The sequence below is a fragment of the Heloderma suspectum genome, chromosome 3 (genome assembly GCF_057233095.1).
Source record: "Heloderma suspectum isolate Gila_16-S chromosome 3, 16-S_ref, whole genome shotgun sequence".
Classification (NCBI taxonomy): domain Eukaryota; kingdom Metazoa; phylum Chordata; class Lepidosauria; order Squamata; family Helodermatidae; genus Heloderma; species Heloderma suspectum.
In genome coordinates, this window is record NC_139460.1 from 155,677,628 (window position 1) to 155,702,521 (window position 24,894).

Genomic DNA, 24,894 nt, shown 5'->3' on the forward strand with positions numbered 1-24,894 from the left:
TTAAAGGACTTCTTTAACAGTTGGGTTTTAAAATAAATAAATTTCAGAGCATGTCCCAACCAGGAGAGAAACAGGCGTGCGAATGTTTTCTAAATACATTTCCTAAGCCTAGAATTCATCAGCTTATGGAATTCCATCTGTATAGTATTTTTCAGAGTGCAAAGTTACTTGGGACAATAGCAAAATAATGAAAACATAGATGGGTAGGGGAGAGAAGTCACCATACCATATGAGCAAGGAGATCGCCATATCTGAATTCCCAGACTGGAGCTTGTAATCGATAGACCTCGAGGACATCTTTGTCGTTCATCACTGGAATGGGTGAACCAGTTGGGCAGAAAGTGTAGCGGGCCTGACAGTAAGGATCTGTTTTGGGGCGGTAATCAAAACGCCTGCATTAAAATAAATGTGTTATTTAAAAAATATAAACCGAAACATTCACACCAAGGGCAGGCAGAAGATCTCCAGATGTTTTGGATCTCAACTTCCAGAAGCCCCTGCCAGCATGGCAAACTGTTAGGAATGCTGGAGCTGAAGTCCAAAACATGGGCTGCTTTTGCCTTCCACCAGCTCCCAATTCACACAATAGGCTAAACGCTAGAACATATCTCTCAGCTGTATATCTACGAGTTCTCTTTCTCATGGGGCTACTTCACGTAACATACTTGCCCTCCTTTTAATAATTATTCAGCACTTGCAGAGTCAGTGTTGAATGCATAGCTTGTTTCCGTTGAAAATGCATTATCTTCTGAACTTTCAACTGAACGTGCAGCTCGTTCGCACACTTCTGAAGAAACCTCTGAAGTGGCCGGCAGCAGGCAACAAAGACGCATGCGTCATCTGGCCCTTACAGAGGCCCACTGCTGCCAATATTCATTCCAAGCATTCAATTATAGGGGCTTGTCTGGACTGCAGCTTTCCCTGCAGACACATCTGACTACAACTCCCATGATCCACAGCCAGCCATTGTTTGCACTAGCTGTGGATGATGGGACTTTTAGTCAAGCACATCTAGAAGGCACCAGGTTGGGGAAGGCTGTGTCATCCCATAGCCCTTGCAATAAGCAACCTCCTCACGCACTAGACCCGGGGTCCCCAACATGGAGCCTGCAGGCAACTGAGTTTTTTCCCCATTTTAAAAAATATAAATACATGGAGTTGCATGAAATGCATACAGCTTTCTAGCAATTATACATGGATTTCAACAGAAGTGGACCAAATATCCAAGTAAGTATCTATTTGAAGGTGGCATCTACATGCCACCCGTTCAAATACTGAGAGCACTGTAAGGTCCTCAATCTATTGCATTATAGGTGGCGAGTGTTTATCATTCCAGTGTTGTAATACCAGGCTTTTAGCTGTTGGAAGGGCACAGAGGATCCATTTCTGCTGACCATTTGCTAATTTCCATGAAGCAGGTAAATAATTTAGAAGAGCGTGTACATCAGTGAGTATTAAAGACTGTTCCAGTACAATACTTATCTGCGTACAACCTCCTCCCCAAACGAAGCAACTACTGGACACTACCAAAACATATGCTTAAAAGAAGCATTAGCTGTACTGGGCTGCCAGCAGTTAGCTGAATTAGACAATCCCTTATGAAAAAGACACTACGGTGTCCACTGTCCAACAGACCCAAAACAAAAGTTCTTGCTGAATAAGATGCAGCTTAAGATCCATAGACACGACAGGTAGGCACCAAAGCAGCGATTCACGGCTTAGGCATTTTGCGGTGGTGCCCACAGCATGGTCTCAAATTCCCAAATGTGCCCATGGGTCCAAAAAGTTTGGGGACTCCTGCACTAGACAGCAAACGAAGCCCGGGTGTCGGATTTGCAGGGCTGGCCTGGCCTCCCCTCCCGCCGCGGACTACTCACCGGTAAGGGACAGGCCAGCGCTGCTGGCGCGCAGAGCCTGTTGTCAAGGAGGAGCGCGCTGCCGGCTGCAGGAGCAGCAGCAAAAGAGGCACCGCTTCCCAGCCCGCAGCCATCGCGTCCCCCGCAGCGGAGCCCACCCGGGAAGCAAAGGCCACGCCGCGCACGGGGGCTCGCGGCGTTGCTTCCCTACGACTTATCTCCCGCGCCCACACCCCAGCAGCCAGCCGATCGCAGTTCAGCCTATCACATGACAGGGAGTCCGGACCACTGCACGTGACCGCTCCAAATACTTCGGAAGCAGAATCAGGGCGCGCTCCTCCCTGCCAGCTCCGCGCGCGCGCGCACCCCGCCGCCTCCGTGCTGCGACGTTCCCGGTTTTGATCGGCGTTTTCCGCGGGCGAAGGCGGGCAGTCCTCCCCTCACCCGCGCCCAGGGAGCTGCAGGCTCTGTCTGCCTCACTCGCTTTTTTGGGCGGGCACGTGTGAAAGCCTTTCTAAGCTCTACGGCTTTTCGAGGCAGGGCTGAGACGGGAGGCAGCCTTGCGAGTGCAACGCGAGATCGGGTTAACGCTTAGACCGAGGGCGGCGCGCGCCGCATCCTACCGCGCGCGCTGCGCGGCCCCGCGGCGGCGCCGAGGCTCGCTGGCAGGATGGGCGTCATAAGGCCCACCGACCACTCCCGAAAGATGCTTTGGCCCCGCCTTCCCCAGCCTGGTGGCCGCCGCGTGTGTTGGACCACAGCTCCCATCATTCTGGCCGGGGATGATGGGGCTTGCAGTCCAGAGGGCACCAGGCTGGGGGCGGCTGCTCGGGAAGCCCTTTCCAAAGATGCGTGGAAGAAGCGGGCTGCGCGCCTCCTGCTCCCGCGGCATAAAGTCCTCGCTCGGACCGGCAGAGGGCGCGTCGGAGCCGGATCCTTCGGTGGGGCGGCCCGGCAGCAGACCGAGACGGCCGGCGGGCGGGCGGGGAGGAAGCAATGGGCAAGCGGGTGGCCTTGGTCCTGGCTGGCTGCGGCGTCTTCGATGGCAGTGAGATCCACGAGGCCTCCGCGGCCCTGGTTCATCTCAGCCGGGCTGGAGCAGAGGTGAGAGCGCCGAGGGCTCAGCTGTCCTCTGGCGGGCCTGGCACCGGCCGGCAAGCTGCGTATCGGCGCAGCGGAGGCTCGCAGGCATACGCGCGCGCATGTCGTTCGCCCGCCCCCGACGGCAGGCGAGCTCTGAAGAGCCCCCCTGGCGTCTCGCGCACGAAAGCCCGACCCGGTTCGCAAAGCCCGCCTTGGGCTTCGCTTGGGGCCGAGCAAGACGAACGACTGCGGGGCGCCGCGGCCCCGTTACTTACTTCGCTCCCCCGCCCCCTCTCCCCACTTAACGCGCCTCGACGCAAGGACCGTGTGCCGCGATGTGGGTTCAGCTGAGCTCTGGGATGAACGCAGCAGTTTATGCTCCTTTACCGGGCAGTTGATCACTTCGTGGTTAATCTTCTGTAAAGACAATGCCGTCTCATTCGCGCGATGAGGCTGCTGCGTGGAGTGGCCATCTTAGAGTCGCAACGCGGCAGCCTTACGGCGATGCTTTTCAGCGTCGGGGTGGCTAGCGTGCTTCCCCCCTGGAAGGTTAATGTTGATCTGTGGCAGGAACAAAGCCAGGGTGTGCCACGCTTTAGAGAGGAATTGGGTTTACCTTGGTACCGTGTGCTTTAGGGCACGATTTTATGCGTGTTTAGACGGGAAAAAAGTCCTACAACTCCCAGCATTCCCTAGGCAGCATGGCTGTCTGGGAAGTGTAGGGCTTTTTTTCTGTCTAAGCACACACAGGATTGGCCCCTTATTAGATTAAATAAACGTTGGTATTGCATTTGTGACCATAAATACATTCGCCCTATATAACTCAGAACAGCCTTTGCCTGCTTCTGTCACTCTCAAAGTTTTCCAGGGTAAAGCATACCTTTCCTGATTTGTATTCCATTTATTAGGATCAAACACTATCTTAGAAGATGTTTCTGTGCCTTACAGAGCAACCCTATGCATGTTGACTTGGAAGCAAGTCCCACAGCATTCAGTGGAGCTCCCCATCACCAAAGCGTGCATAGGATTGCAGCCATAAGAGCAACTGTGGTGGCAATCCTAAGTGCACTTATTAGGAAGGAAATCCCATTGAATTTCGTAGGATTTACTGTTCAACGTGCTTAGGATTGCACTGCATGACATTACATTTAGAATATATCTTGGAAGATTATTTTGACATTCAGATATAAATAACATTTGCAAAATATTATTTGTAACTACAGTGCTGCAAAGCATTTTTACAACAAAAAAAGGGGAACATTCTTTTTAATTTTATACCCCAGGCTGATCAATCCTTAGCGCTCATTTAAAATAATATTGTGCCTAAATTTTAAGGGGGCGACTGAATCATGTTTTGAAAGTTTTGACTGTGGTGTTGCTGCCTAAAATGCTAAAATCTTTTTATCTAGGAACATCTTAAATTCTTCATGCTTGAAACTGTAAACGTGCCATTTTGTACCCTGTTCATCATAAAGTGTCCTGTTTATTCTCCTTTGTTTCTTTTGTCTGTCAGGTAAAGATGTTTGCACCTAATATTGAGCAGATGCATGTTGTAGATCATTTAAAAGGAAACCCAAGTGAAGAAAGGAGGAATGTTTTGGTGGAAAGTGCCAGGCTTGCAAGAGGTAACATCCAGGATTTGGCTGAACTGAAAGTTAGTGAATTTCATGCCATCATTTTCCCAGGTGAGCACTTCACAAGATTAATGCTTATGTACTTGTCTTTGTGGGCCATGGAAGTTTTGCCCTAATCGAATGTGCTCAGTGGTGTGGACAGGAACATTAACCAAGCTCCAGGTACTGTGTCCCAGGGCGATAGCAGCCTGAAGGCTGTTGTCTGTGTTCCCCAAAGGCTCTGATTTCCCCTGTGCCATTGCAGGATTGAGATAGGCTGAGTTGACATTGCCCTTCGGACTGCAAGTGGGGTGTGTGTGTGTGGGGGGCGGGGCTGATAACCTACTGGGGCTGCAATTCTATAGGCAGTTACCTGGGAGTAAGCATCATTGAACTGGATGCGATTTACTTCTGAGTAGTGTTGCAGAGGATTGCACTGTTAGTTACAAAATGACTCTATGAACTCACTAGCTGATCAGCCCTCAAAGGGTAAGACGTGGCGATCTTTGGGGAGTTCCCTTCCCCATCAGTGTCAGTTTTGCAGAATAAGAATACACTGCAAATGCTGACTTGTCATGTAGACAACTATTAATATGTAAATCGCAACTTTCTTGCTACTTCCAGACAAGGCTTTTATGGCACAATCATTGTGCATCATTCGCAGAATTTTTCAGGCAGTCCAGATGATGCCATCTTCCATTTGTAGCCCTCCTGCGTTTTCCCACCATTTCTTTTGGCTTTTTTCTTACCACAGAAAATCTGTTCAGGAAACAGACTGAATTGCTGCACAATCCCTTCTGATAGGACTTACCAGTTTTATAGGGCCAACAGAACAAATATAAGAATCAACTAACCCTTCATATCTGTCTACAAGTGTCCTTTTTGCATCAATAACAGATGAGTTTCAACCTAATTTTGTTTTCGCAACTGGCTTCCCCTCTCTCTCCCCATATCTATTATCTACTGTCTTATTTCTGGTCAGTACAGTTTGTGACAGAATTAACTCGGACACTCCTGTTTTGCTTTCAAGAACACTTGCCTTAACTGGACTGTCGCTAACGCAATCATTGTTGTCATTTAACACCCCCTCCCCAATATCTACATCTCAGCCTGAATTCTGTACCAGCCTAGAAGCTCTTGTAATGCTTCGAATTCTTGGTGATCCAGTAAAACTATGGCGTCTGTTGTTTCATGGGATGAACACATCTAATGAGGGCTGTATTCATCAGGTGAAATTCCCTATATTTTATCACTGTAGCAAATTCAGATGCATACCTGCTGTCCAATCTTCATGTGTACCTGTTGTCACAGGCAGGGTTGGAATTCCACCTCAAGAAGAAAGTAGGCTCCTCACGGATTATATGAAGCCATTGCTATCAATCTACCATAACTCAGGCTAATGCAATGTGCCATAAGCACAACACGACTAGAAAAATGTGCAGAGACAATAACTTAAGCACACGGTCTTATTATCCATGAAAATAGCTTCTGTTTTAGCTCTGTTGAACTTGTTCCAGTAAGGCAGTGGCGATAACCAGAAAAGACCAGAGTCAGAAAATAAATTCGGAAGATGTATTCAGAAGAAAAAAAATGCAAATTGGGCAATGAGATAGGAGAGCAGTATATAAATGGAAAAGTATAATATGAGATGCATGTAACAGTTGACTAGGGGAAAATGTGAAGATGTAAATACAGAAACAATAGAAAGTTAATTAAATGGGCAAGATAATACAATTGGGACAGACAGGTAGCAGCAATTAGAGCTAGAGTAATTAACGAAAATCCAGCCCTAGGATAGCTCAAGAAAAATGGCCAGGAGCAGCTTCAAAAACGGAAGGAGGGCCGTGTTCCAAACAATAAATCCCTTTTCTCAAAGAGAAGGCAAACTGGGATGCAAAAGGCCCCAAAGCAGGCAAAACATCAGCGGACAAAACAAGTTAAAGGAAAATATAAATTAAGAGAAGGGAAGTAAGCTCCGGTACTGTAGTGTAGCCCCTTTTTGATTCACTGAGAGGGCAACCTGTGGCCCCGGGAGAGCATCCCAGGAACCATAGGATTGTTTGGAGTCCCCCTCCTGAGGCTGTAGACCCTCCTTTTCCAGCCCCTTTGCAGTTGTGGTGGAAAGAATTGCACTGGCTGCTTCCCGAGTTTGCAGATGCAGCCTTGGAGGGCAGGCAAAGGGGAAGGGCAGATAATAGAAATCCTATGGCCCCCCGAACCCTGGTCCAGCCCCCATCAGCTCTCTAGAAAGGCTCAAAGTCTAGAGGGAAAACATTTCAAAGGAGGACAGAATCGCTTCTTCCGCTGCCAACAGGACACCGGAAGCTTCCGAAATTGCAGACTTCCACTCCCAAATTTTCCTGCCATTTGTTTACCCTTTTCCCTCTCCCCACTTGTGTCATTAAAAGAAAATGGTTCTGTATTGGGGGATCGAAACCTGAAAATATAGTTTTTACTGTTTTCAGGGACTGATGTGTTTTTATGTCTTACCAGAGTTCCAGGGTACATGTGAGGCCCTGGAAGCTCACCCAGAATGGGTGAACATAGGGAGTACCACACTTTGTATCTTTTGTTCATACTAGTCCATTGTCTTAGTCTCGTTTTCAGGTTTATCAGTGATTCCCTTTTCTGCCTCTCCAACATCCCAGAAACCAGGCAGATGTCTGTCATCAGGAAAGTTAGGCTTGCTATGTAAATTCACCATACAGTTCTCTTGACCAAATTTTTTCTTCCATTCCACAGCTCTTGCAGGCCTCTATTTCCCTTACGTCTGAATCCCCAAACATACAGCCTCAGCAACAATCCACAGACTTCATATCATGTTACAAGTTAGCATATGCATATATGTAACATATTATCAAGGAATGAAGCATTTGTAATGGGTAAATTTTTCTAGCCTTTTCTTTAGAAGAAAATATTTTACAAATGGTGTATGCTAATGGAATTTAATTTTCTAAATATTTCTGTTTTCAGTTAACCTAGCACAAGTAAAAGGTTAAATACAAGATAGGGCGGGCTGGCCTGTCTGCCCACCTCCCCTGAATTCCCACCCCTGGTCAAAGGGGATGAGGTACATGTGTGACTGACCCAATTCATATACAGAACTAGCTTCAGTGTAAGAATGTCCATCCTGTGGCTCTCTTGGTGACAACCCTTAAATTCTGCAAATAGTAATCACCAAAAGGAGGTTCACAGATGCCTGCCAGAATCTCTCTTAGGTTGACTATGCTTGATTTGGGTCTGACAAAACATAAGCCGACAACTATCTTTCACACCATCTTAGGGGTACCTGCTATAACTGAATTCTAAGGAAGCTTTTATACCACTGTTGCAGAAACTCCTAAAAACTCCATCACTGGCCTTAAGAAAAGGCCTTAAGAAAAACAAAACAGGCAGAATTGCTGTCAAAGGAATGCATGGGAAGAAAACTAGTTAAGGATGCAATCCTATGCATGTTTAGACAGAAAAAGTCCTACAACTCCCAGCATTCCCCAGCCAGTCATGATGGACTTCTTTCTGTCTAAACATGCATAGGGTTCCCCACCAAGTACAAGAAAGGGATTAACCCTATAATTGCAATTTGCGAAACAGGTACAGGCATCAATGCAAGGGAACATACTTTAAGTATCCCTTTTGGAGATCTGTTGTAAACTTGTTTTGTGGCTGGCTTTTTGTATTTGGAATTGTATATGTTGTGTTAAATTCCAGTGGTGTTAGTTAAAAGCAGACCCTTAAACAGATTTATTGTGGCAAAAGCTTTTGTGGGCTATAGTCCACTTCCGATGCATTTCCATCTGTGGGCTCTAGTCCACAAGCTGATGCCACAATAAACCTGTTGGTCTTTAAAATGCTGTTTGTGACATTCTATTAGTAACTGGATCAGTATGGATTTGATGTCCAAGTCCTGGCTTGTTGGATTAGGAAGGATCCTATTCAAAATGTTTGCAGGTCTATGGGTTTTTTTTTTTTCTTCCTCTGATAAAGTAGAGTGCCTACAACTGCACATAAGATACTGGATCACTGTATTTTCTTCCTGTCCTCTCTGTGCCCCACTAGGGGCAGAGAATGTGGGTGGTAGAGGTAGAGGCCTTGGGTTACTGATATGAGGAATTCTGTCGTATGTTAAAGGGAGAGATAATAAGGGGAGGTTTCTTCCCAATATTAAGAGGAAATGTCCTTTCTTTTTTCTTTAAGGGGGCTTTGGTGTAGCTGAGAACCTGTGTTCCTGGGCTGTAGAAGGAAAGGATTGTACGGTCAATGAGCTTGTGAAGTCCACCCTTGAGGCGTTCCATAGCGCAAAGAAACCCATTGGTTTGTGCTGTATCTCCCCTGTTCTGGCAGCAAAAGTCTTCCCAGGCTGTGAAGTCACCGTTGGCCATGATAAAAATGTAGATGGAAGGTAGGAAATGGTTAGCGATTTGGAAGGTCATCTGTGTGTCTTTGACCTGGTTTGCACAATTAAACAAGCCATGGTTTGTTACCTGTGGGTTGTTTAGGAGTGTGCGGGAGCAAGTGAGCGTGGTGGCTCCCAACTGCTCTCCCACTTCCAGTGTGCTAAACCACCCAGGGACTGGGTTGTTCTCCATGACGTCTGAACCTGGCACGCTGGGTTGCTGAGGGAAAAGCAACCCAGAGTTTTGACCCATGGTTTGCTCTTGGTTAAAACTCTCAGTTGTTTCTCCCTCAGCAATCCAGACTTCCAAGTTTGCATGTCATGGAGCGTCCCTTCTGCTCTCCGTGCGTTACCTCTAGTACAGCCTCTCCCAACCTGCAACTCCAACATTTCCGGCCAGCACTGTGTACACTTGACACCGGGAATGGCCTTAAAATAATCTTGGCCTTAAAATATCTTGTCCCCCAAAATAACTTCCTGTAACATAACTCACAGACCGATATGTTTACAGAAAAGTGATTGATTGCTCATTTTTTGGAATGAAAATCCCCTTGCCAATACCAAGCCTTGTGGTTTCTTAACACTATAGATGTATAGTATGTTGCATATTTAACATTTACATGTGCCAGCGTGGTGTAGTGGCGAGAGTGTTGGACTGGGAGTCGGGAGATCCGGGCACTAGTCCCCACTCAGCCATGGAAGCTCACTGGGCCAGTCACAGACTCTCAGCCCATCCTACCTCACAGGGTTGTTGTTGTGAGGATAAAATGGAGAGGAGGAGGAGCATAATGTACGTCGCCTTGGGTTCCTTAGGAGGAAACAAGGCAGGATATAAATGTAATAAACAAATTAATTATTTCTATTAAAGATTATGTTAATATCTGATATTAAGAAACTAAAAAAAAGGTCATAGATGTACATTTTGGGGGGAAAATAACGTAATGAAGTCCATAGATTTGCTTTGCCCAGAGTGAAGAGATTGAAAGCCTTGTGGGGAGGGGGTTAGATTTGGTAAGCAAGAAGGAAAACTGAATAGGGACAGCATCTCCTGGAGAGAGATGTCATAGGATTTAATGGGTCGGTGTGGAAGTCTGTTAAACGAGCCGGAGATGAACTCAATGGGCCAGGTAAGTGGGTATAGGACTGCCACCGCCTCTCCACTCCTGCCAGTTATTTGAGGTGAAAAGTCTTCATAGTTAAACCACTTTCTTCTGGGGTATCTAAGCTAGGGGTAGGCAGCCTGGTACCCACCAGATGTTGTTGGACTCCAACTCCCATCAGCCCTAGCATGGCCAATGGTCAGGGATAATGGGATCTGTAGTCCAATGCCTGGAGGGCCACGCTCCTGATTTTCCACAACCTCTAGCTTTGATAGAGTTTAACAGTAAAGCTACAAGATGTGCAGTTTCCACAGGCGCACTGTTCGTTACTGCTGCCTCCTTTAAAATCACAGCTCCGCAGAATTGTTTAACTGGCTGACGTGGCCAGCTGTGCCCACCCTGGTCCACAGCTCCCTTGAAGTTCCATCTCCCTGCAGAGAATCTTGGGTGGGAGGTGGAAGTAACATCTGGACAGGCAGGACATGTCTGGCTATACCTTTTCCCTGTACTGGAAAAATACCCACTTCTTCTTGCTTTCTTCCTCACAGGTTTCCTGATGCTGAAACGGCGGTTGCGATAGAAGAGCTTGGATGCAAGCACGTTTGCAAAAATGTGAGCGAAGCCCACGTGGATTCTGCTAACAAAATAATCACCACTTGCGCGTTCATGTGCAAGGCGCCTTTGCATGAAATTTTTGACGGGATCGGGGCCATGGTTGCTGAAGTCCTGAAACTTGCCTGAAGAGGAAATTGAGACTAATGCAGCACTTGGTGGTTGCTGGTAAATGTATTTAGCACATGAAGCTTAGTGTGATTGACTGAATTAATAAAATGTATTCAGCTCCTGAATTTAGGCTCTTAAAATTCAGTTCTTGGCCTTCTAGGCCTGTCTCCATTCTCCCTCACAGCTTGAAATAAGCAGATGATGAGCTCTATTCTAAGCCACTGGTTAGCGACTAGTTTTACTGGAGGAAATGGTGGATGGAGTCCATCACAACTGTTAAAAGTTTGTTGCTGCTGCCACTAGGACCCAGCACATAGTAGACCTTCCCCTTGATGTACCACAGAAAGAAAACGTCTCCCCAAAGACACAGTACAAACCGAGGAATTGTCCGGCCCCAGAAGAGTCTGTGGGGAAAACTGACAAAACCTGGCAGACTGCTGGAAGTCACTCATCAAACTCTGTAATATATAAGCCATTTCCCAGCCTTTCAGCCTCAAAATCGGCAGGGGCCATCCTCAGGTAAACTGTTCCTACACTGCCAAGTTTCAGATTGAGCCATTGGCCATGCTGGTTGGAGAGATGAGAGCTGTAGTCCAACCCAATCAGAGGGCACTAGACTGGGGGAATTTGTTTAAATCAGTTACACACTTGAACTAGAGCAGGGCTGGGCAACTTGTAGGCTGAAACATTTGGAGGGCCACAATTCCCACCATCCCTCACTATTGGCTATGCTGTCTAGGGCTGATGGGAGTTGTAGACCAAAACCTCTTGCCTACTCCTGAACTAGAGCAAGGACTCCCCAACTGTTGGCCTGCAGGCCCTAATGCAGTTTTCTCTTAGTTGCTCCATTAAAGGTATTTTCAGGTTCTACAAAGTAGAGACAGTTGCACCTTCCTCACTGATTTTTCACACATGTCATGCTATACCTGAGAGCAAGTGCTCTAGAACTGTGACACCCTTACTGCTAGATGGTGCCAATTTTATTATGACTTTCACTGGTCCTGGGCCAAAGACTGCTGTCTGGAGGATAGAGTGGTTCCCAAGACCACACAACTTGGTCATCTCTGGACTAGCAGATAGCAGTACTTTGGATAAAATCCAAAGCCAGAGTATTTATAAGGGTCTCTGGGATTCTAGTAAGAACCTACCTCCCTTGCATGTATATCCGTATAATATATATGCTTGTGAACAAAAGCATCATTGATCAGGATCCAGAGAGCCCAAGGGCTTGAGCATTTCTGATCCCAACCCTTATTTTGACCACAGGATTCTCCTGCCATATCCCCATCCCCTTTTGGAACATCTCAGTTTCAAAAGTGAGATGCCATGTAGCTCAAAGAGCTGCTGTTTGGGAACTACACCCAAACTCACCCTGGGCATGTGGAATTGTGTGAGAGTTTGTCTCCTGGCCATTGCATTTTACATAGGGTGGCCACATACGCATTGCCAAAAAAGAGGACATGCATCACCAAAAAAGAGGACACCATATTTGGATATGGTAATTTATATGTACGGATGAAAATTTAGAATGAATTGTTTTGATTTATATAGAAATACATCACACTATAGTGGGGAAGTTTGCGACAAGGGGCATTGTCCAATGGTATCGTTCCACAAGCTAAAATAGTGCTAGTGGAGCGCCACTTAATCTTTTCAGTTGTGCGAGTGGTTGCCCATTACACAAGCAGAATGTGCAACAGGTTGCACAAGTAAAATGCACAACTGCTTGTGCAAGCATAATGTTAGTTGGATTCCTGCGCATAGATCATAACCTAGGTTTTGCTCGCGCAGCGTCATTGGCACTAACAGAATGACACGCTTGGATATGCCGCAGGTAACCTGATGGGAAACTTCAAGGCCCTGCGCTCCCTTCTTTATCTTTCAACCGGACTTGGATTGGACAGCTCTTCAAACAGAGGATGCCTTTATCCTCTGTAAAGGAGGACATGTGGCGACTCTAATTTTACATGTACACATCAAATACATAATGCATCAAACAGACATCGATGCACTTTGCACAACGGCAGCAGCTCCACACGAAGAGACTTCTGAGATGACTAAGAACCCCCCTGGCTCTTGAAAACCATTTTGCTATTACTGGGACAAGGCAAGCTTTCGGAAGTCTCTCAAAACAGCCTACTTTGGCTTTTTAACGGATCCTTTGCTGACTCTGCCCCTTGAAGCAGGGAGGTCAACACGCGACAGTCCTCTAGTTTTTCTAAATTGTCAACGGCTTCAATGATCGTTTCAGCGGCTTCTGCCGAGAGAGCCGTGGTGGCGTTGGTGTGGAATTTTTTCACCAGATCCCCCCTGCGCATTGGCTTCCTCCAGTGCCCATAGAACGTGTCACAACGCTCAGACAAGGTGTACCCATCCTGGAGGATGAGGTGTGCCTCACAGTACAGGCTGTTGAAGCTGGGCTGGTTGTCGGGAGAATATTCCAGGTGCGTCTTTCGGAGCAGCTCATTCAATTCCGGCCTGGAGATGTTCTCCTGTTTGAAGGACTCAATAGAGATGTGACCATCCAGCAGGGCAGAACATGCAGCCAACTGGAAAGAATGCCTGGCCTCGTGTTCTGTAGCAGGGAACGGCCTATTCACGTATTTCACGTCAGGGACGCAGAGCACAATTTTTTGGATTCTGCCACTGGGGAGGGACTCCCCGCTCTCGGCCAGATGCTTCCGGACTGCCAGGGCCGCCTCTGCCATCCAGTGCATCCCCAGGTGTGCCGGAAAGCTCTTGATAGCAACGTCTTGTTGATCCAGCAGCCAAGAGTACGACTGCAAGCTTGGAAGGGTCTGGGGCAAGTAGTCGGTGTAAAAGGCACCGAAGCCCGACATGAGGTCCAGGATCAGCTTGTTTGCTTGAAGGCCCAAGGAGGCCAAGAGGGCTGCCTCCAAGCCGTGCCTGCTCGCGTTGCCCATGTGAAGAGGTTTCGTTTGGGTGGCAGCATTGGCCAGCGGCGCGCCGGCGTAAGACGTGGCAATCGCCAGTGCTTCCTTGCATTTGAACTGGTCGAGGCCCAGCAGCTTAGCGGCAGCTGCAGCACTTCCCATGGTACCGAGTATGGATGGTGGGTGAAACCTGAGAAAAGGCCCCAAAGGACAGCAGGAGGTTAGCAGAGAGTTCTGGCGACACTGTTGACATCAGTGGGAATCTGGCTTTGCCCATAATGCAGCGCCTCGTCCCCTCTGTTTCTGACGCTCGGGTATGAGCGTTGATGCTCATATAGGCAAAAGAGTACCATCCATCAGTGCACAAAGGGCTGGATGCGCCTGATCTCGTCTGATCTCGGAAGCTAAGCAGGGTCAGCCCTGGTCAGTACTTGGATGGGAGACCACCTGGGAATCAGGCTTCCTGCATTGAGCAGGGGGTTGGACTCGATAGTCTGATAGGCCCCTTCCACCCCTATGATTCTATGTATGATTATAACAAGAGAGAGGTATTGGCACTTTGGGGAAACCCCCAAGTTTGCAGAAGTACAAAAAAAATATTTAGGGAACCCCCCCATCCCCCCTCCAAAACCTGCCCAGTGAGGATTGGGAGTGATCAGTTGCCACAGTTGAGAGTAGGGGTAGAAAATAATGTAGGGGTGGTGGTCACAGAATGGAGTAGATGGAGGAGGACATGGCTGGCTGGCTGGAAGACCATACAGGCCCAATCCCCATTGCAATACTTTGGTTGCTTGTCCCACTCATCTCTATTTATTATGTATTTATCCCAACTTCCCTCCAAGGATATAGAGCGATGCTTGTTATCTCGCTTCCCCTTGCATTTTATCCTCACAACCACCCTGCTAGGTAGGTTAGGTTAAGAGGTAGTGACTGGCCCAAGGTCAACCAGCGAGCTTCATGTCTGAGTAACCATTTGAACTAGTCTTGTTCGTCTAAGCCCAATATTATCGCCACTCTGTCACTATTGCTCTATTGCTGCTAGCTTCAGTCAGTTCAGTCTGCAGAGCAATCATCCTAAGCCAGCCTTCCCAGACCTGGTGCTCTCCAGATGTTTGGGACGACAACCCCCAGTATTCCTGACCATTGGCTATGCTATCTGGGGCTGATGTTCAAAAATATCTGGGGGGCACCAGGTTGGGGAAGGTGGTCTTAAAGCTGTGCAGCCTGCCTTTGCATGTTGGTTTGCTCAGAGGTAGAAGTCCCTCTGAACTGGAGAGCCACAGTGGTGTAGTGGTTAGAGTGCTGGACTGGGACTCGGGAGACCTGGGTTCTAGTTCCCACTCGGCCAGGAAGCTCACTGGGTGACTGTGGGCCAATCACTGATTCTCAGCCTAACCTACCTCACAGGGTTGTTGTGGGGATCATATAAAGAGGGGGAGGACTATGTGAGCTGCCTTGGGTTCCTTGCAAGAGGAAGAAAGGTGGGATCTAAATGTCATAATAATAATTTTAAAAACTGAATATGATTTCCTCTCATGCAGTAGCTAGCTTGTCCATCACTGGTATAAAACAGGACACCAAATAGACTATAGAGAAGATTGTACAGCAGGTGTGGGGAACCTGTGGACTGCCTGATGTTGCACTACAACTCCCATCATCCCATTGGCCATGCTGGCTGGGGCTGATGGGAATGGGAGTCCGACAACATCTGCAGGACCACAGCTTCTCCACCACTATAGCAGAGGAACAGTTGAGCTGACATTCCCCTTCTTATATATTATTGGTGTTGGTAATATAGATGAAGATGGTATAAAGACAGTATGGTCTGCTCATACCTAAAATGCTCCTGTGAAGCACTCATCCAACTCTCTTCCACCCTGAATGGATGGGATTTAAAAGTGCTCAACTTTGGCTGGATCATGCCTGCTGTTATACATACAGGTCAGCCTTCCCCATTCTGGCGCTCTCCTGATGTGTTGGACTACAACTTCCAGCAACCCCCAGCATGGCTTGAGGATGCTGGGTTTTGTAGTCCAGCACATCTGAAGGGGCACCAGGTTGGGGAAGGCTGTGAACCGCCCAGACAGCTTTGGCTATTGGGCAGCATAGAAATGAAATTAACAACAACACAGCTTGGCCTTCTCATCCACAGTTGTTCAGTTATATGGGTGGGGAGTTTTATCTGAGAGTCACTTGTCAAGGGAAGTACGATCTGCAAACACATCCCTCAGGTCACTGTCTGACACTCAGACCACACCCGATCGTCATGCATCTCTATTTTCATAGGAATGTACCTTTTAGGAACATTGCTGGCCTCCTTGGAAAAGTGCATCAGTCTGCCTTGTACTTCAATGCCTATGTTGAATGCCAAAAGCAGGTCCCGGCCAGAAATCCTTTGCTTCTCAGGCGTGGCTTCAGAGATGGCCAGGAGAGTAGGCAACACTGCCCCGGAAGGGTGCGTGGTTGGGTGCCACGTATCATCAAAATCCATGGAGTGAACCTTTTTTAGGGGGGAGGGGGTTAAATCAAAGATTCAACGTGATTTTTAACTTGAGCAATTCTCTCTCGTCTCTCAATTTTCTACCCTTTTTTTGTGGTTTCTCCCACTGCTGAAATTCAGATTCTAAGCTCCTTGGGGCAGAGACCTGTCTATGTTGCTTTTGCTGCTCTGTGAAGCGCCACATACATTGGTGACTGTTGTTGTTGCTGAGAAAGCAAGACAATTAACAGAAGATCTGAATTGCTTGGGAATTACTTGTAAACTACACCAATGTATTTAATGTAAGCCCCAAAGTGAGAGCTAAATATGTCCTACAGATGGCAGGGGGAGGGGGTGGGAGCTTAAGAGTACATGTTTCCCAAGATAAAATCCATATATCACTCTGTCAGGGCCAATAATATTAAAGAGGAAATCTGGACACCTCCTGGGGAGTCTGGTTCTGAGGGTCAAACTAGATGGGGGAGATCTATTGAACCCAATGGGACTTAACACCAGAATATACATGTGTAGGACTCCACTGTATGTGATGTGAAGCGCATGGCAGTTTCATACAAGACACCTTGAAGAGTTTACAACATGCCTTAAGTTGCAATCCTATGCATGTTCAGACAGAAAAATGTCCTACAACTCCCAGCATTCCCCAGCCAGCAGTACTGGCTGGAGAATGCTAGGAGCTGTAGGACTTCTTTTTTCTGGCTGAACATGCATAGGATTGTGCCCTTAAAGAGATTACAAAGCATCCCACCTCTGTAGGTGAGTAGAGAATTTCCTTACCGCCACTCCATTCACAAAAGCGGCATAGACGGGAGGAAGCCTGAGGTCTGGCCGGCCCCAAATGGAACTGGATGCATCAGAGCTGTAGATCTGGAATAACATTAATACAGCTTAATATTGGTTTCAGGGGTAAGACAAGCAAGCAATTTCTCTTCAGGCTTTACTGGGTTCATTGATCTGCAAGGCAGGCGCAGATTTATATCACTTGAAACAAGGCTAATTTTTGCAAAGATGAACTGCGTGGAAACAATTCACATTGAGGTGAGCACCCCTCCAGTGCAAGCCTATGCATGTCTGCTCAGAAGTAAGCCCCATTGAGCTCAGTGGGGCTTACTCTCATGTAAGTGGGTATAGGCTTTGAGCTTTGAAAGAGAAGGCTTGCTCTGAAAATTTACAGCTGATTTAACAGTTGGTCAGGGCCAAACTAGATGACATGAAGGAGATCAGTCACTGGAACTCCCATCTCTTTCTCTTTTGGCAAATAACCACAGGATGGGGGAGGGAGATGACACCCCCATCTGCTATCATCTTCAGCAGTCCTTCTCCATGAGCTCTTGTCAAAGGAAGTGAGGGTGGATGGCTGCGAGGAGGAGGGTCTTTTCTGCTGTGGCACCCCAGCTGAGGAGCGAGCTCCTTAGAGAGGTTCACCCGGCACCTACATTGTACTCCTTCCAGCACCAGGTAAAGACCTAATTATTCTCCCAGTACTTTAGCTTCCTAATCTTTTACCTCTGATGTTTTAAATCTGTATTTTAAATCTCTAGGTTTTATTCTAAAGCCTTTGATTGTGTGGATCACAACAAACTGTGGCAAATTCTTAAAGAGATGGGAGTACCAGACCACCTTACCTGTCTCCTGAGAAATCTGTACGAGGGTCAAGAAGCAACAGTAAGAACCGGACATGGAACAACCAATTGGTTCAAAATTGGGAAAGGAGTACAACAAGGCTGTATATTTTCACCCTGCTTATTTAATTTATATGCAGTGTACATCATGAGAAACACCGGGTTGCATGAATCACAGGTCGGAATTAAGAATGCCGGGAGAATTATCAGCAACCTCAGATACGCAGACGATACCACCCTAATGGCAGAAAGCGAAGAGGATCTAAAGAGCCTCTTGTTGAGGGTGAAAGTGGAGAGTGCAAAAGCTGGTTTGAAACTCAACATTAAAAAAAACTAAGATCATGGCATCTGGCCCCATCCCTTCCTGGAATATAGAAGGGGAAGAAATGGAAGCAGTGACAGACGTTATTTTCTTGGGCTCCAAGATCACCGCTGACGGTGACTGTAGCCATGAAATTAAAAGACGCTTGCTCCTTGGGAGGAAAGCTATGGCAAACCTAGACAGCATAGTAAGAAGCAGAGACATCACCTTGCCGACAAAGGTCTGTCTAATCAAAGCTATGGTTTTCCGAGTAGCAATGTATGGCTGTGAGAGCTGGACTATAAGGAAGGCTGAGCGCTGAAAAATTGATGCTTTCGAACTGTGGTGCTGGAGAAGACCCTTATGAGTCCCCTGGACTGCAAGGAGGACAAATCAGTCCATCCTAAAGGAAATCAACCCTGAGTGCTCATTGGAAGGACAGATCCTGAAGCTGAAGCTCAAATATTTTGGCCACCTAATGTGAAGAGAAACTCCCTGGAAAAGACCCTGATGCGGGGAAAGACTGAAGGCAAAAGGAGAAGGGGACGGCAGAGGATGAGATGGCTAGATAGCATCACCGATGCAATGGATATGAACTTGAGCACACTCGGGGAGAGAGCGGAGGACAGGAAGGCCTGGCGTGCTATGGTCCATGGGGTCATGAAGAGTCGGACACGACTGAACGACTGAAGAACAACAAATTGTTGTATTGTGGTTTTAAGCTTTCATATTTTATATTGTTTTATGCTGCACTTTGTGGTTTTAATTTGTGAACCGCCCACAGAGCTTTGGCTAGCGGGCGGTATAGAAAAGAAATAAAAGTATTTTTGCCTGCATGTTTTTCCTTGTGGGTCAAATAACAGCTTCGAGGGGGTGGGATTTTCCCGGAGAGAACAGAAGTGGGGGCTGGTGGCTCCCAGAGGGCTGGATTTGGCCCCTATGAGGGCTGGATTTGGCCCCTGGGGTGAAGGTTCTGCACTCTTGCATGATGCTTTAAGGTGCTGCAGGGTTGGGTGGCTACAACCCTGTGCGCACAGGCAGGAGCATAAGCCCAGCTGAACCCAGTGGGGCTAATACCTAAATAAACACGAATAAGCAAAAAACAAACACCTGACAAATGAACAGGGAAACTCATGTGGCACTTAGACTTCTTTTTTTTTTTTGGTTTAAGGAAGGCGACCTGCCTAAGCCATAGTGGGAGTAGCAGGACCAACAGCTTGAGGTTCCGTTTGCTGGCTTGCCTGTCAGCCCTTTCAGCTGCAAAGCCAGGAAGAAACTGACTTCCCCTTGCAGCTGAAGCATTTGTGGTGAGTTCTGGTTTTGCCCTTGGAAGTGGAACATCAGAAGCTGCCTTAGGCTGGGCCCGATTGCTGGTCCATCTAGCCCAGTGCTGCCTACTCTGACTGCCAGCGGCTTCCCAGGGTCGCAGGCAGAGAAGGGCCTCGCCTCTTCCTCCACTTCCCCCTGGTGCTTTTAAGTGGAGATGCTGCCAGGGACTGAGCCGGGAGCTTCTCTACTTGCTCTACCACTTCCCCATTAAGTGCAGGAGCAAGTTCTGGTGAACTCAGCAAAGCACGCACAGAGCAGCATTTCCCATGAGCGTCGGTGCCGCCAATAGCTCACTGCAGCTAGCAGCAAAAGAATCTGTGATGCCAAGAATTATGCTTAGTATTTATTGTGCCTTTAGTTTTGGTTTTAAAGATTTAAAACATTTTAACCCATGAGTGTTTGTATTTATTACGATGTGGTTCTCCCCCCCCCCCATTTCTGATTTTGTAAAGCACACAGAGGGTGTTTTTTTTAGATATGGTAAGCAGTCCACATGTGGATTAAATACATAATATAAGCAACATTACAAAATGTATAGATCATCATATTAGTTGTATAACTCATGCAGGTTTTCTTAGCACAGAAACTGGATTCAGATTTCCGAATTGTGCACGGTTGTGTGTGTTTTTTTTAATCTAGCCTAGAGCACTTGCATGTAACTGCCTCATAGCCCAGTTAAGTTTAACCCTTAAGCTCCTAAGGCCTAGGAGAGTCTCAGCCACCGCTGAAGGGGTGTATACTTGCCTTTTGAAAGGATGACACCTGTTATGTGATGCACATTTTGATCAACATACCTTGCTGTATTGGATCATTTTTTGAAAGACATCTGTCCTGCTGCCCAGCAGCCCAACTCCTAAGGTATCAAGAATCATTCGCTTGCTCCTCTGAACAACCACGTTAGTCAGGTGGCTGGCATTCAAACCATGGATCACGTTTGCAAAATTTCCAGTTATATTCTGGCAAAAAACAAACAAGCAACCAATCTCTCTTAGCGATCAATGTTTCCCACTCTCAGTCCTTGTAGCTATCATTTTCTAAACTCCTTCTGTAGGTTCATACGTGCAATTTAGCTCCCACCTGTGGTTATTCTTCCTTCTCTATCTCTTGTCCAGCCACCCAACCCGGGCTGGAAACAGTTTTGTTTTAATCAGGGAGCTGAAAATAGTACAAATGGAGCCATTGTTTATGGCATGTGTAAGCATCCCACCCTCATCTTTGTTCACAGCGTGTGTTTTGGGAAGTGTTTCAAAAGCCTGCAAAGCCTATTTGGCCAGGGGTAGCAGTGGGACAAAAGCAATGAATGTGTAGGCTTGCACAATTTGTGAGCCCCCCAAGCTAAACTCAGATGGCCTGCCCATGTAGCATGGCCTGCCAGGAGCTTGACACAACCATCCTGTTTTTGTTTCTGTGTTGATTTTTTGCTGTCCTGGGCAGGCAACAAAAACAGGAAGGTTACCTAAGACCTTAAATGGACTGCTCTCCATAGGTGTTGGACCAGATTCAGCTTGGCAAGTCTCAAGTTGTACACATCTGGTGCAAGTGACGGGAAACAACGCCTCTAGCAAGCTCCCTTTAGATCTCCTAAAAACTGTTGTCTGCTTCAACCTCTTAAAAAATCCTAATTTCCCTGTTTGCCCTGCAGTTGCCCGGTGGAACAAAGGAAGTTGCCTCAGACTCCTTGTCTGCCCAGCGTCATCTGTCTGACTGGGAGCGGCTCCCTCCAGAGTCTCAGACAGAGGTTTTCCCCATCAGCTGCTACCTGATCCTTTCAACTGGAGATGCTCAGGACTGAACCTGGGACCTCCTGCATGCAAAACGCATGCTCTACCGCTGTACTACAGTCTTTCCGTTAGTTGAGCAGTCCCCTGCCTTATCTTCCTCTTTCTCCAGTTCCTTAATTCTGTAAGGTAGATGTTAGAGCATCTATATTGTACGGGCGCTAATTCTGAAGCTTGAAACTAGAAGTTTACGTCTGGTACTCCATCCCCTCTTCATAGTTTAGATTTCATTACAGCTCTCTTTTTTGGCCACTCTAGCTAGTTTCCCATCCCAAATAAAAGTCATAATATCTGTAATTTTACCCAGTGTTTTTAAATGATTATCCAGAAATATGGAGAGCACATTTACAAGTTAATATGTAAATAAATTCCCAACTATTTAATAGGCATAGAGCTCAGTCCTATGCATGTTTAGACAGAAACAAGTCCTACAACTTCCAGCATTCCCTCTGCTGGCTGGGGACTGCTGGAAGTTGTAGAACTTGCTTCTGTCTAAACATGCATAGGCTTGCGCCCTTAGTTATGTGAGGTATACAGTTGTTTTATGCGGCATAATCTATGGGCATAATCTTTGATTATGCACCTGCTAATCAAAATGTGCCAGTGCTGTATCTGTGCACTACACCACCGCTGATATTGTATTTCCCTCTCTTCAGAGAAATAAATCAAAGCAATACCTTTGCCCACATGATGGAATGGGTGGAAGTTTGTCTCTCAGATCAGGTCAGGAGTAAAGTTGGGTGCGATGAGCCTTCTCAAGGAGGCTTTGATGAGGCAAATGCCCCCTTTTTATATTATAGGATCAGCTGTGAACAGGGCACTTTGGTCCTCCCCTTCTTCCTTTGCCCAGACGTTTCCCCTTTTCATCATTTGCAACTTTCCCCTGACTAATTTCACACGGGCCACAGAGGCGACTGGCATTCCATATTGCACCAATGCATGAGTCAAATTCTTGCATTGTGCAAAGCAGTGATGGTTTCAGATGGTCAAGCAAAGACATTGCTGCAAAGGGGCGATCCTCAGACTCTCTGCCCAAGGGCACACTAGTGTGCTGTGAAAGAACTGCTAGCATACTGTGAGAAGTCCATCAATAAAATAATGCAAGACTCCTCTGAACGCAAAGGACTTGAACCACAGAGGAGGCTGCCCAATGCATTTCTCTGGGATTCAATGCTCTGGACAGGTATCTATCAATTCAGCCTCTGTTGAGATGGGGGGGGTGAGGGGAGAGAGAGAGAATACTACAGTGATTTCTGCACCAGATATGATTGAATGATTCCATTGGCTCTGATGCCCTTGGAAGGAGGGAGCCTTTTGTGCTTCTGCATGAGTCACTGCTCTGACTTTGCCACCATCCCATCAGCCCCCTTTGAAGAGCCTAATTCTGCTGTGTCTCTCTACATCACTCAATTGCTTCTGATGATGTAGAAAGATAGCTAAATTACCCACAGATAGATGAGGGATCTTCTCAAACTGGGGAGAGGTAATGAGTGGGCTACTGCAGGGCTCAGTCCTGGGCCCAGTGCTCTTCAACATTTTTATTAATGACTTGAAGGAGGAGGTGCAGAGAATGCTGATCAAATTTGCAGATGACACAAAATTGGGCGGGATAGCTAATACTTTGGAAGACAGAAACAAAATTCATAGTGACCTGGATAGACTGGAGCGCTGGGCAGAAAACAACAGAATGAAATTTAATAGGGATAAATGCCAAGTTTTACACCTAGGAAAAAGAAGCCAAATGCACAGTTACATGATGGGAGGATACATGGCTCAACAACACTACAAGCGAGAAGGATCTTGGAATTGTTGTAGATCACAAGTTGAATATGAGCCAACAGTGTGATGTGGCTGCAAAAAAAGGCAAATGCTATTTTGGGCTGCATTAATAGAAGCATAGCTTCCAAATCCCAGGAAGTACTAGTCCCCTTCTACTCAGCACTGGTTAGGCCTCATCTGGACCACTGTGTCCATTTCTGGGCATCACACATTAAGAAGGATGCACTGCAGACAAGCTGGAGAGGGTTCAGAGGAGGGCAACAAAGATGATCAGAGGACTGGAAACAAAACCCTATGAGGAGAGACTGAAAGAACTGGGCATGTTGAGCCTTGAGAAGAGAAGACTGAGGGGAGATATGATAGCACTCTTCAAGTACTTGAAAGGTTGTCTCAGAGAAGAAGGCCAGGATCTCTTCTTGATCATCCCAGAATGCAGGACATGGAATAATGAGCTCAAATTAAGGAAGCCAGATTCTGGCTGAACATCAGGAGAAACTTCCTGACTTTTAGAGCAATGCGACAATGGAACCAATGACCTAGGGAGGTGGTGGGCTCTCCCACGTTGGAGGTGTTCAAGACAAGGCTGGACAGCCATCTGTCAAGGATGCTCTGACTTGGATTCCTGCATTGAGCAGGGGGTTGGACTCCATGGTCTTGTAGGCCCCTTTCTTATTCTATGATTCTATGATGATCTCATTATGTCTCAGCATGAGTCACTGTTATGGTTTCCCTCCATCCTATCAGCCTCTACTGAAATGGAAGATTCTGTCACATCTCTGTGTCAGTTGTGATCATGCAATCATTCTTGATGCAGAGAAGCAGCAGAACAACACATACTCAAAGAAGGTTGCCCACTGAGGCTTGGCGCAAGTCACTGTTTGGGGCATACTTCCTTCCAATCAGGAACAATAGCTCGTGTTGAAACATGTACCGCATGAGGCCGGCTTCACTGAGGGTAAGTAATTTTTAAAATAAGGATTTGACCCTAGAAGTATAAACCTGTTTGGGGTTTTAAATGAAAGATGCCTCCGATTTCAATTAATTAAAAATGTTCATTGATTATCAGAGTTTTGGGAACACTGAGAATATTAAGACAACTGAGAACTGCAACAAAATATTATAGCATATCCATTCATCATCCCCTAATAGGGTTCCAGCTAATGATTCATGCCTTCTTCTAGGATACTATAATCTGTTATGAACTCTCAAGCAAGTGAATTCACTCTCTCCACTCCTGGCTTCATTTTCCATTTTTCTTTTTCAAGTGACACTCGAAATTCTTTTCAAGCTACTGAACATCCTCAGAACTTGCTGGGCTTTTATGGGGGTTGCCCCATTTGGTGTTTAATTTTTTTTTAAAAAAAAAATTGTACTTCTGCAAATTTCAGGGTCCCCTCAGACATGCTGATACCCACTCTAGTTTTTCATTAGTTCCATTTTTTTATTATTATTCATTTCTATTGGCGCGGGGCCCCTGGGTTTACTATTAGAGGGAATTATATTTGCATTGGATTCTGATAATTCCAGATTCCTAACATTATGGGCCAATCGCTGCAGCCCCAATCCCAGTCCTAGTGAACTGTTCATGAACTCTTCATGAGCAGGAGCAAGTCATGCCTTACACATACTCCCAGCACTGCCTCATGTAGAATGTCATATATGATCAGAGCATCCCCATGTGTGTCTACCTTGTCTCTTTTTTTGAAGGATGAACATAATATATTTATTTTTATCTATTTAAATTATTTCTATACTGCTTTTCAGGGCACAGTATGTCAAGGTGGTTTACATAATATTTGTGTGAGCCCAAAATGTGCTTCTCCAACACCAACATGTAGCTGGATTTGAACTCAGGCCTACAATTGGTTTGGTTTGACTTAACAGCGGTATGCCACTTTTGCAGCAACAAGCCTGAGTTCAAGGCAG

General features: G+C 46.6%; 3 protein-coding genes across 6 annotated transcripts in view; 1 reads left to right on the top strand and 2 right to left on the bottom strand.

Annotated features, from left to right (window-relative positions):
* CLN5 (CLN5 lysosomal BMP synthase) overlaps positions 1 to 3,423 on the bottom strand; it is a 13,893-nt gene extending 10,470 nt beyond the window's left edge. Inside the window, exons 1-2 of one of the 4 annotated variants that reach the window (XM_084844806.1) lie at positions 3,327 to 3,423; positions 227 to 366 (exon numbers count right to left, since the gene is read on the bottom strand). In XM_084844806.1, the coding sequence (XP_084700932.1) occupies positions 227 to 310 (84 nt within the window). In that variant the 5' untranslated portion in view covers positions 311 to 366; positions 3,327 to 3,423. Of the gene's footprint in view, positions 1 to 226; positions 393 to 1,877; positions 2,093 to 3,326 lie in introns of those variants that run through there. The other 3 variants (XM_084844808.1, XM_084844805.1, XM_084844804.1) reach the window with 3 other exon arrangements.
* Positions 2,800 to 10,893, top strand: LOC146350356 (glutamine amidotransferase-like class 1 domain-containing protein 3, mitochondrial). The gene is made up of 4 exons (XM_084844809.1): positions 2,800 to 2,960; positions 4,453 to 4,624; positions 8,747 to 8,951; positions 10,594 to 10,893. Exons 1-4 carry the CDS (start codon positions 2,853 to 2,855, stop codon positions 10,784 to 10,786), a joined length of 678 nt encoding a protein of 225 aa, XP_084700935.1. The 5' UTR covers positions 2,800 to 2,852; the 3' UTR covers positions 10,787 to 10,893.
* ACOD1 (aconitate decarboxylase 1) lies at positions 10,557 to 21,952 on the bottom strand. Its single transcript, XM_084844800.1, has 5 exons — positions 21,867 to 21,952; positions 20,206 to 20,367; positions 16,937 to 17,026; positions 15,957 to 16,162; positions 10,557 to 13,852 (listed from the first exon to the last, which is right to left on the bottom strand). The coding sequence occupies exons 1-5, from the start codon at positions 21,876 to 21,878 to the stop codon at positions 12,895 to 12,897; spliced, it is 1,428 nt and encodes a 475-aa protein (XP_084700926.1). The 5' UTR covers positions 21,879 to 21,952; the 3' UTR covers positions 10,557 to 12,894.
* Between the last annotated feature and the right edge of the window lie 2,942 nt (positions 21,953 to 24,894).